At 43.0% G+C, this 12,500-nt stretch overlaps 2 protein-coding genes and 1 non-coding gene across 3 annotated transcripts in view; 1 reads left to right on the forward strand and 2 right to left on the reverse strand.

Moving 5' to 3' along the window:
* Positions 1–1,308, reverse strand: part of LOC143300942 (uncharacterized) — a 22,273-nt gene extending 20,965 nt beyond the window's left edge. Inside the window, exon 1 of the mRNA XM_076614890.1 lies at positions 931–1,308. Within this exon, the coding sequence (XP_076471005.1) occupies positions 931–959 (29 nt within the window). The 5' untranslated portion in view covers positions 960–1,308. The remainder of the gene's footprint in view (positions 1–930) is intronic.
* Positions 1,309–8,434: 7,126 nt separating this feature from the next.
* Positions 8,435–12,500, reverse strand: part of LOC143301498 (uncharacterized) — a 5,910-nt gene continuing 1,844 nt past the window's right edge. The window contains exons 2-3 of the mRNA XM_076615819.1: positions 9,820–10,361; positions 8,435–8,750 (exon numbers count right to left, since the gene is read on the reverse strand). Of these exons, the coding sequence (XP_076471934.1) occupies positions 8,490–8,750; positions 9,820–10,320 (762 nt within the window). The 5' untranslated portion in view covers positions 10,321–10,361 and the 3' untranslated portion in view covers positions 8,435–8,489. The remainder of the gene's footprint in view (positions 8,751–9,819; positions 10,362–12,500) is intronic.
* Positions 10,930–11,013, forward strand: Trnal-cag (transfer RNA leucine (anticodon CAG)). The gene has a single exon. It is a non-coding gene; the product is annotated as a tRNA-Leu (tRNA).

Genomic DNA, 12,500 nt, shown 5'->3' on the forward strand with positions numbered 1-12,500 from the left:
CTAACATATGTTCACTCAAGTCAGCCGTCCCTTCCAGCCCTGTGATAGCCCTAACTTCCTTCTGTATACTGACCACAATCACATTTTGATTATTCTGTCTGTTAATGTTGGCTAGGCAATAAATTGCACTCAACACTATCACTTCTGACGGTAGCAACACTTCCTAGAACTGTTTTGAATGAAGTCCGAAAAGAAAATGGAGAACTTTGATAAAGAAAACAGTAAAGTTTGGTCAATGATGGTTATACTAACTGAACTGTTTGAGCACTGAAAATTCATCTAATTCTATTCTAATGGTCTTAGATCTGAATCTTGACAATGTGTAGTCACTGGTGGGTCAGGAGTGAAGATTTGTTCAAATCGTCCAAGCCTGTAAGTGCCTCAATTCACTTCAACTGTATACAGTTTCAAGTGCATTGTGTATGTGTACACACACACTGACTTCGGATACATCAAATACAATACTTAGGATATATCAAATACAATACAATATGCATGTTGTTAATCCAGGTTTGAAATCTTGTATTTCATGTATCAGAATTACTGACAATCAAAATACCCAGCATATACAAATGACAGAAACATCAACTAAGGCGAAATATGAAAACATCCCTGACTCACGAACACTCTCATCCACCATCCCCACTTTCACTGTCAGTGTCATCGACCCGCTATTGTCACACTGACCCCAACCCTTAGGAGGCTGAAGGGCTGCAAGTACTTGATAAACTACTCCTATGTCCTGGAAACTTTCCTTACAGAATTCTAACTTCAATTACTGACTGACCCAATCTTTTGCAATGAGACACTGACTGAAATTTTGCAAGTTAGCAGATCTAGTCATCTACTGAGTGAAGTTGGTCAGGGCACTGAGTAAACGGACGATGTCACTTACAGGCATTTGATGCATAAACAACAGAATTCACTTACCTCCTAACAGCCCTCGCCGCTTTGTCCATGTTGGCTCAGTATTTTGTACGAGGCTTTGCCGAGAAAGAACTAATCCACTCGCCAAAGCTCAGTCGGTCGGTCAATTTGCGTACGTTGGATGCTCACCCGAAACTAAGGCCGAAACTGCGAAAGGGTGTAACTGAAGCAGACCTCAACTTTCAGGGTCAACCCGCACATCAGATATTTTGATCACCCTGATTGCTTATCATGGAAACATGCAAGGAAAGGGAAAATCACTGAACGCGTCAAACTTTAATACTGCACGCGTTCTTTCAATTGCGTTAACTCACGTACGCCTAATTTTTTTTTTCCTGTTTGTCAAACGTCTGTGTTTGTTCCGTTTCTAGTACAAGGAAAGACAACCTCAAAACAAACGGAACTACTGGAAGTTGTTACGCCATCTATCATATCCAAGGAAGAATAACTCTCTCTTGCGTATTTGTCTAGATGCGTGTGTGTGTGTGTGTGAATGCCTGTATTACTAATATTATTACTACTACCTTTTTCTATATTATAATTATTATTTATTTATTTATTTATTTATGCAAGCTTATCTATTATTTATTCCCCCGTTGTTGTTTTTTTTTGTTTTTTTTTTCTTTTTTGTGTGTGTGTGTGTGTGTGTGTGTTCTCAAGGCCTGACTAAGCGCGTTGGGTTACGCTGCTGGTCAGGCATCTGCTTGGCAGATGTGGTGTAGCGTATATGGTTTTGTCCGAACGCAGTGACGCCTCCTTGAGCTACTGAAACTGAAACTGAAACTGTCGGATCTTTCTGTCGGTGTGTGGACAGCACTAATTCTATCTTGCAGTGTCGAACATGACGGCTTTGGAATTAACTGTCATTAACCGCGATTGGACATAGCCTACATTTTACTTAACTTTCCTCATTTAATTTCATGCAGGGTACATATAACTATAGGCATTGTTGTAACGTAAATTTTGAATGGAATAGATACACACGTGTATCATTGATCAACTGAGAAGACATATAAACGCACTGTTCTCAAATTTTCATCCACGTAGCATATACTGCGTCAGTTCTCGGTTATCAGTCTTTCTCCTTTCACTATATATACAGTGTTACATTTATTTTAATGATGCCGTACGTTCATATGATATGAACACCCAAAAGCAGCTGGCTGTAGTCTGTTCTACCCAGGTAGGCAACCTGGTTGTGCAAATGACTCGGCCGTGCTTGAGTGTAAAGCAGCTTAATTAGACCTTCAGTGGCCTCTGACCGAGCCGGGTAGCTGCATGTCACGTAAATTCTGGTAGTGTCCATATCGTCATCATGTCATTACAATTATCGTATGATTATAATCATTTCTGTCTTATCTTAGCAGATTTGATTCTCAGTGAGTCACAGTGAAAAACTGAGCTGCGCTGTCGTGCATTGCCATTGTTCACTGAGCAAGCTTTTCCTCCCATTTGCGCTGCATTGCGTTGTACAGGGATGTGCTGTGCTGTGATGTGCTGTGCAGTATCGGCTGTACTGCCTTACACTGTACCCGGCCACACTGCACTGTACTGTATGACACTGCATTGCACTACGTACAGTGTTGTGGCACGACCGGCTGACATGGACAAAGCAAATTGTCGGCGTCAGTTATCTGCCCCAACCTTTAGTTTTCATAGATTTATTTGTTTATATACTTTTCTTCTCAGTGACTGTGTATATATAGTGTATATCTTTTTATTATCATTATTATTTATTATTATTATTTTTGTAATTCTTTTTTTTTTTACAAATCGAAGTGGGATTTTCTGCAAAAGTTTGCCAAAGATAAAGAAAAAGACAAATGAATCTGCCAAGTTGCTTGCCACCTTGTACATGTGAACTGATTTTTAAAAGTTTTTTTTTTATTTTTTAAAGACACTCCTGTACGTTCTTTAATTCATATGATGCTGTACGGTACAAAGTGGGACATTGGTATTTTCTCTTTCATTAGTCCTAAGGACTAACACCAAAGACCGGCTACAGAAAACATACACTAGTTGACCACGACTTGTGGTCTCAGCTGCGATGGGCCCGGGAGAAAAAAATTCCCGCTCCTGCGTGACTCAGATGACGTATTATATACCTATGTCCCCCTACCTCAGTATCGAAGTGGATTTGTCTGTATCCCCCTAAAAACAATGAGAGAGACACACCGGACAGAGAGAGAGAGAGAGAGAGAGAGAGAGAGGGAGAGAGAGAGAGAGAGAGAGAGAGTGTGTGTGTGTGTGTGTGTGTGTGCCAGTGTGTGTGTGTTTTTCTGTCTGTGTGTCTTTGTGTGTGTATATGCAGTGTGCGCGTGCGTATGTGTGCATATCATGTGTAGTGCCGTGCCGTACATATGTTTCGTGTGCCGTATCATCATGTGTGTGTGTGTGTGTGTGTGTGTGTGTGTGTGTGTGTGTGTGTGTGTGTGTGTGTGTGTGTGTGTGTGTGTGTGTGTGTGTGTGTGTGTGTGTGTGTGTGTGTGTGTGTGTGTGTGTGTGAATGATGCATATGTGGAATTTACATCAATGGAACCTTTGCTCATGAATTATGACCATCGTCTTAAAACTGAACGCTTTTACATGATAGTGAGTTGTACAGAACAATGGTTTAGTAGAAAGAATCAATCAATCATCAAACAATGGCAAACACACACACACACACACACACACACACACACACACACACACACACACACACACACACACAGAGTGTAAGACAGAAACAAAGATAGCCGGGAACAGACAGACAGACAAGTAGACAGATATGCAAGACAGACAGACACAAATAAAAGAAAACGTGTAGGGTAATACAGAAACAAAGATTGGGGGCGCGCGTACGCGCGCACGCGCGCACACACACACACACACACACACACACACACACACACACACACACACACACACACACACACAGAGGAAGTGGAGGGTAAGATAGAAACAAAGAGAGGGGGTATTTCTTTTATCACAACAGGTTTCTCTATGTGAAATTCGGGCTGCTCTCCCCAGGGAGAGCGCGTCACTACACTACAGCGCCACCTCTTTTTTTTTTTTTTCCTTTTTTTTCCCTCGTGCAGTTTTATCAGTTTCTATCGAAGTGGATTTTTCTAACAGAATTTTGCCAGGAACAACCCTTTTGTTGCCGTGGGTTCTTTTACGTGCGCTAAGTACATGCTGCACACGGGACATCGGTTTATCGTCTCACGACATCCGAATGACAGACCACCACTCAAGGTCTAGTGGAGGGGGAGAAAATATCGGCGGCTGAACCGTGGTTCGAACCAGCGCGCTCAGATTCACTCGTCTCCTAGGAGGACGCGTTACCTCTAGGCCATCACCCCACTGTGGAGTGGAGGGTTAGATAGAAACAGACTGGGGGAACATGCACGCACGCGCGCGCGCGCGCACGCGCGCGCACACACACACACACACACACACACACACACACACACACACACACAGGCACAACAAACAAACAATTAGAGGAAGTGTAAGGTAAGATAGAAACAAAGACAGACGACAGACAAGCAGACACAGCAACACAGAGAAAGGTGGAGTGTGATATAGAAACAAAGAGAGCGGATAGACAGACAGACAGACAGACAGACAGACAGACAGACAGACACAAACATATAGAAAGTATTTGAACAATTGGGTTAAAAAAAAAAGTCTTCGATAGTTCGATCGATGAGTCGCTAAAGGAATTCAGCATCTTCAACTTCAGACGGTCCTGTTGACTAACACATTACACTTCCACTGACTGAATTCGGAAGACTTTATTTTTTTTCCCATGTAGTTAAAACAACAAATTTCAATTGAACGCCCACGCTTTAGAAAACAAAAACACACAGAAAACTATGTGACACATCTATACATCATCCTTTTTTAAAACTTTAAAATAAAATAAAATAAAATAATGGACAGAGAAAAGAATGAATGAGGGAATAAAAAAAAAAAAAAAGGAACGACGAAAATAAAGAAAATGAAATATGATAATATATAAGCACACGCGCGCACGCGCGCACACACACACACACACACACACACACACACACACACACACACACACACACGCACAAACGATTCAATGAGCAATTCCCATCATTAACATTCACTTATATGTGTGTATATATATTGTATATATATATATATATATATATATATATATATATATATATATATATATATATATATATATATATATATATAATTAATGATAAGTCTTTTCCACTTCCCTTCACCATTCACACACGCATCATTTAATGTGCGAATAATACCTATGATAAAGCTGAGGGTGAGATTGCCACAAAACACACACACACACACACACACACACACACACACACACACACACACACACTCACTCACTTACACACACATACATACACAGACACACATACACACACACACACGCACAAACACACACACACACACTGGGCACACGCACGCACGCACTGGCACGCACGCACACACACACACACACACACACACACACACACACACACACTTACATCTACACACTACATCCACAGTGTCCTCCAAACTTTCATTTCTATTCAAATCTTTTCACAAACACACAGACACACTCGGTCACACAGAAACACAGACACACAGACAGACCGCATACACACACACATACACATATTCACAAATACACAGACACATATACACAGAGACACAGACACAGACACGCATGCACGCAAACAAGCACGCACACACACACACACACACACACACACACGCACGCACGCTCAAAAGCACGCACACACACACACACACACACACACACACGCTCAAAAACACGCGCGCGCACACACACACACACACACACACACACACACACACACACAACACACACACCGGCGGGCACAACAAACAAACACACGCACGCACGCACACACACTCACACACACACACGCACACAACATACACACACACATACACACACACGCACGCACGCTCAAAAGCATGTACACACACACACACACACACACACACACACACACACACACACACACACACACACACACACACCAGCGGGCACAACAAACAAACACACGCACGCACGCACACACACTCACACACACACACGCACACAACATGCACACACACACACCACAATTTTCTATCTAAATCACGAAAGTAAAAAAAATGTAAGATTACTCACTACTACTACTACTTCCACTACTACCACTACCACTACTAGTTCTATGACGACGAGCACTACCGCGGACTAAGACTGCTGCTGCTGCTGCCACAAGTTCTACAACACATGAATCGTAAACTGCATGTTCCAAGAAAAAAGCGAGTAAAATCTTTCACTATCTGATCCCAGTATATAGTATCATTTTTCAGTAACGAAAGGCAAGATAATCAGTCGGTCTCATCTTTATAACGACGGGCGCAATAGCCGAGTGGTTAAAGCGTTGGACTGTCAATCTGAGGGTCCCGGGTTCGAATCACGGTGACGGCGCCTGGTGGGTAAAGGGTGGAGATTTTTACGATCTCCCAGGTCAACATATGTGCAGACCTGCTAGTGCCTGAACCCCCTTCGTGTGTATATGCAAGCAGAAGATCAAATACGCACGTTAAAGATCCTGTAATCCATGTCAGCGTTCGGTGGGTTATGGAAACAAGAACATACCCAGCATGCACACCCCCCGAAAACGGAGTATGGCTGCCTACATGGCGGGGTAAAAACGGTCATACACGTATAAGCCCACTCGTGTGCATACGGGTGAACGTGGGAGTTGCAGCCCACGAACGCAGAAGAAGAAGAAGAAGAATCTTTATAACAACAACAACAACAACAAACAAACAAAAGAAAAAAGTAAATTAAGAATGAAATACTGCATTTTACACAGTTACATGACTACGAGTAAGATTCATAAAAAGAAGTGGAATTCATCCACTGACAAACTCTCATACGTCTCGCACACACACACACGCGCGAGCGTACACCGTGACACAGAGTTACACACACACACACACACACACACACACACACACACACACACACACACACACACCCACGCTACACACACACACATAAACTCTCTCTCTCTCATGAAGATGTTGTTACCACTGTTTCCTCTCCACCAAACCACAATGTAATTTTGTAATAATACCTGTGACCTATATGCGATTAAAAAGAACGCATTCGTATTCTCTCTGTCTCTCTCTCCTTTGGTTGCGTGTGACACAGAGGTTTCCCCGCGGAATTATCGACCGGGAACAAAAATAGGCACTTCCGAACACCAACGAAGTAATTCAGAAGCGTGCAGGTCGCCTCTGTTGGGGAACCTATTGGCGACGTGACATTAACTCTTTCCATACGAACGGCGAAAGAGACGACGTTAACAGCGTTTCACCCCAATTACCATCATCAAAATATTGCAAGCGGAAGGCTCTTATACTGAAGACGTGAATGTTGACAAAGAATGTCACAATTCTGACGACGGAAGCTAAAGGTTTGGTCATTCAGACACCCACTGGACATCCGAGGGGTCTGTGTAGAGGAGTAGAGAGGACTGGCCGTACTGAGTGAGTTAATTCCCCAAGGACTGTTGCCGCTGGGACTGTAATTGTCTGGACCCTGTGATGGCCCACAGGCAGTCTCGATGTAGCTAGCCATCATGTTTTACAGAGTCACGGGACTGATGAGCATATTAGTAAAAATAGTCCGCCGATTGCTGTGAGCACACAACGGAAAGAATGAGTTAATGATCACTGAGTAATAATAACAATAACAATAAAGACTGTTAATAATAGTTATCATTATTGTTACTATCATCATCATCATCATTATTATTATTATTATCTTTTATGGTTATTATTATCATCATCTATTATCATATGTTATTATTGTTATTATTATCATCATCATCATTATTATTATTATTTAAAAATTATCATTGTCATCATTAGTATCATCATTATCATCATGATTTTGTCTTCAACGGTCATTTCCACTGACGCAAATTTCATTGCCATTCAGTAAGGTCTACTGACAAACCACACTGACAATGAATACAATGCCCATATCATGTTCTGGAACCAACGCCCACCGCTGACAATCTAACACTACAGGACTGAGTCCAGAAAGTGCACGTGCACTCAGGAACGATAACATATCGGTGTCAGTATCCACTGTTGTTCGCCAGCTCGGATAATACCATCACTGTTAGGCCCACACCATTGAGCAGTTAACCGACCAGCCGTTTTAGCCCTACCTCTATCCCACTTCCCGTAACACTCTAAACTCTAAAAATTACTAATAGCACAAGTTACGGTCGAAACTGATATGGGTAAGAAAAAGTAGTGTACTGTTTAATTTTTTTTTTTTTCGTAAATTTCCCGTAAGACTCCAGTTCATGTTCAGTAATATTGGAGGATCTATACATAACCACCTCACAATACTAGAAGAATGTCTTATAACTTATTCGTCGGGTGTGTGTGTGTGTGTGTGTGTGTGTGTGTGATGTTTCGTCCACAATTTTTTTTTTTTTTTTTTTTTTGGACGAACTGCGTCCGGGCAAGGGAGAGAATTCTTCCTTAACTCAATCAACATTGTACTGTGCTTTTCGACGGCTCTTGGTTTTCAGCAAGGGTAGCCTCCTCTTGGGCACGGCCGGAATGTAAGGGAGAGGCTGGTATTTCTCGGCCTCTGGTTGGTCAGCTGACGGCGGTAAGAGGAGAGTGAAGCGAGCGGCGATTGGTGCGTTCTTGGCGAAGCGCGGCTCCATCTTGTGCACGTGACCGAACTGCACGTGCTTGACTCTCCGATGGCCCACCAGGTAGTCCTGACAGAACTTGACCACCTGAGGGACAGGTGTATGATATGTGAACATTACAAATGGTTAAAGATTATTTAAAAAAACACCACCAACAACAAAACCCAACTGTAGCCTATAAAAGATGTTTTTTTTAAACCAACGTTTTTTTTGTTTTTGTTAAAAAACAAAACAAAACAAACAACACCCCCCCCCCCCCGCCCGGCAAACAAAAAAACAACAACCAAACAACTGTAGCCACAAAAAGATTTTTTTAAACCAACTGGGTTTTTTTGTTTTTTTTTTTGTTGTTGTTTTTTTCTTTTTTTCTTTCTTTTTTTTGGGGGGTGGGGTGGGGGGTGAGGGGGTTGTATATTTGTTTGTTTGTTACTAAGAAGAGTCCAACGTTTCGGACCATTAAGTCTGTCTGCAGAAACAGTGTCAATTCAGTGGGAATGACAGCCGCCGGAGGTAAACGGACAAGATAATGATAATAAAAGATAACAGTGGATAAAACACAAATGAATGAATTTAGATAAATGAAATAAAATAAGATAAAATAAACTAAGTGATTTTGTGGCTGTTCTTTTTTTTTTTCTTTCCGTTTCTGAAACGTCAGTCTTCATGTGCAGTTTACGGTATGCCATCACGCAGTATTGTTTAATCATTATGTATTGTTTTATGTTAGGCGCTTAGAGCACACTGAACAGGGAGTTTGCGCCATATCATTACTACTGACTACTACTACTACTACTACAACTATTATCATTATCATTATTGTTAGTGTTATTATCATACATGATGATGATGTAGTGATGATGATGATGATGATGATAATAATAATAATAATGATAATAATAATATCACCACAATGCACACACACACACACACACACACACACACACACACACACACACACACACACACACACACACACACACACGTCTAAAAACACTTATAGTGAATAGACGTTAAACTGAAGATAAAACACACACACACACACACACACACACACACACACACACACACACACACACACACACACACTGACGATTGTACGGACAAAGTTAAATTTGTCAGTTCAGTTTTCTGTTCCCGTTTATCATGTACAGTTTACCTCATCCTCTGGCGTGTCGTTGGATCGTTCAGGGATGTTGTGGAAGATGAGGCTGTCCCCTATGGACCTGGCCGTCTGGAGGTCGATCTGCTCCCTCAGCTCAGCGGGGGACGGGGTGCACAGGGACTGCAGCTTCCCCGCGCGCCCCTTCCCGCGGAACTGAGGCCTGCCACCGTCACGTGACGTCCTGCCCTGATCACGTGATATCCTGCCCTGCCCGGCTTTAGTTCCGCCAGATGCCTTGGCTTTGGGGCGGTGGTGGTGGTGGGGCTTCACCGTCACGGGGTCCAGCTGCTTGGGTTTTCGGGGAGATCGGGGGGAGGGTGAAGGGGCAGCTCCAGGGTGGCTGTCGTGGATTTTCATGTTGAAGAACCACTCCTCTGCTTCAGCAGCCAGGTCTTCAGAGGGGTCGTAGTAACGCCGGGTTGCGGCGGCCGGGTGCAGTTTGGGGGGCGGGGCGATGAGGTCTTGACGAGGGCTGGATGGGTAGTGCAGAGCCATGGCCGCGGCCGGAGCAAGTTCACGGAACTTAGCGCGGCAAACTGTTGTCACACAAAAGAATGAAAAACAACAACAAAACAAAACAGCAATGAACAAAAAACTAGTATGCCTGTGACTGAATGTTCGCACTGTTGCACCTGTGAATGAATGTTCGCACTGTTGCACCTGTGAATGAATGTTCGCACTGTTGCACCTGTGAATGAATGTTCGCACTGTTGCACCTGTGAATGAATGTTCGCGCTGTTGCACCTGTGAATGAATGTTCGCGCTGTGCACCTGTGAATGAATGTTCGCGCTGTTGCACCTGTGAATGAATGTTCGTACTGTTGCACCTGTGAATGAATGTTCGCACTGTTGCACCTGTGAATGAATGTTCGCACTGTTGCACCTGTGAATGAATGTTCGCGCTGTTGCACCTGTGAATGAATGTTCGCGCTGTTGCACCTGTGAATGAATGTTCGCACTGTTGCACCTGTGAATGAATGTTCGTACTGTTGCACTGAACACTGTGGTGCAGCTAAAAAGTCCTGCAGTTCAGTTCACAGGACGCCCTGGTTGTTTGTTGATGTCAGGTGCACGATGACACAGCCAGCAGTCAGGATGTCAGGAGTCAGGATGGCCGAGCGGTCCAAGGCGCTGCGTTCAGGTCGCAGTCTGGTTCTCCAGGCGTGGGTTCGAATCCCACTTCTGACAGACTTTTAAGCGCGTTGGGTTTCGCTGCTGGTGGTGTAGCGTATATGGATTTGTCCGAACGCAGTGACGCCTCATTGAGCTACTGAAACTGAAACTGAAACAGCCAGCAGCCAGTCGAGTGACATATGCTACCACTGATCTGTGGAGGGGAAAAAAATCGGTCTAAACGACGTACACTCAATGACATTTATCAGCATGTTCATCAATAAATATATTCATTACCATCTGTGAAAAACAACAACAACAAAAAAACAAACAAAAAAACAACTCGGTCTAAACGACATACATTGACATTTATCAGCATGTTCATCGATAAATATATTCATTACCATCCGTGAAAAAACAACAAAAACAACAACAACAAAAACAACAACAACAACAAACAAACAATAACAACTCGGTCTGAACTTCTTCTTCTTCTGCGTTCACTCGTATGCACACGAGTGGGATTTTACGTGTATGACCGTTTTTACCCCGCCATGTAGGCAGACATACTCCGTTTTCGGGGGTGTGCATGCTGGGTATGTTCTTGTTTCCATAACCCACCGAACGCTGACATGGATTACAGGATCTTTAACGTGCGTATTTGATCTTCTGCTTGCGTATACACACGAAGGGGGTTCAGGCACTAGCAGGTCTGTACATATGTTGACCTGGGAGATCGTAAAAATCTCCACCCTTTACCCACCAGGCGCCGTCACCGTGATTCGAACCCGGGACCCTCAGATTGACAGACCAACGCTTTAACCACTCGGCTATTGCGCCCGTCACTCGGTCTGAACGACATACATTGGTATTTATCAGCATGTTCATCGATGAATATATTCATCACCATCTGTGGAAAACAACAACTCTGTCTAAACGACATACATTGACATTTCCCAGCATATCCATCAGTATATATATATATATATATACAGCATATATGTAATATCTATAATATCTAATTGTTAAGGTATACGGAGCAACAGGCTTATGGATCCGCTAGAACTTTAGGTCATTGGAAACGAACATATTGTGTCCAAGTGCACAGCTTGCTTTCTCAGTCACCGTGACAGTGCCAGCAGGCTGCATGCACTACTGTGACATTTAATTCGTGTCCCAAGGTATGGCCCCATCGCTCCACTGAATACCTGCGACTTTGTGTTTCCACAACTGGGTATGCACGACTTTCGTTGTCACGTTTAGCAGCATTATGTCATGATTTATTTATCTATTTGTATTTCCCATGTCTGTATGTATGTATGTTTGTACGTATGTATATGTTTCTTGTTCTTTCTTACTTTCTTTATCTATGTGTGCTTCCACACAACAATTCTCGGGCTATTCATACAGTTCATCTTCATTCCCACAGCAATCGACTACCGCTAACGTTTGCAAGAGTTTTTCATTTTGTCACACACACACACACACACACACACACACACACACACACACACACACAGAGACTTACACACAGAAAGACAGACAGACAGACAGACACACAC

This window comes from Babylonia areolata, chromosome 27 (genome assembly GCF_041734735.1).
Source record: "Babylonia areolata isolate BAREFJ2019XMU chromosome 27, ASM4173473v1, whole genome shotgun sequence".
In the NCBI taxonomy this organism is placed as follows: domain Eukaryota; kingdom Metazoa; phylum Mollusca; class Gastropoda; order Neogastropoda; family Buccinidae; genus Babylonia; species Babylonia areolata.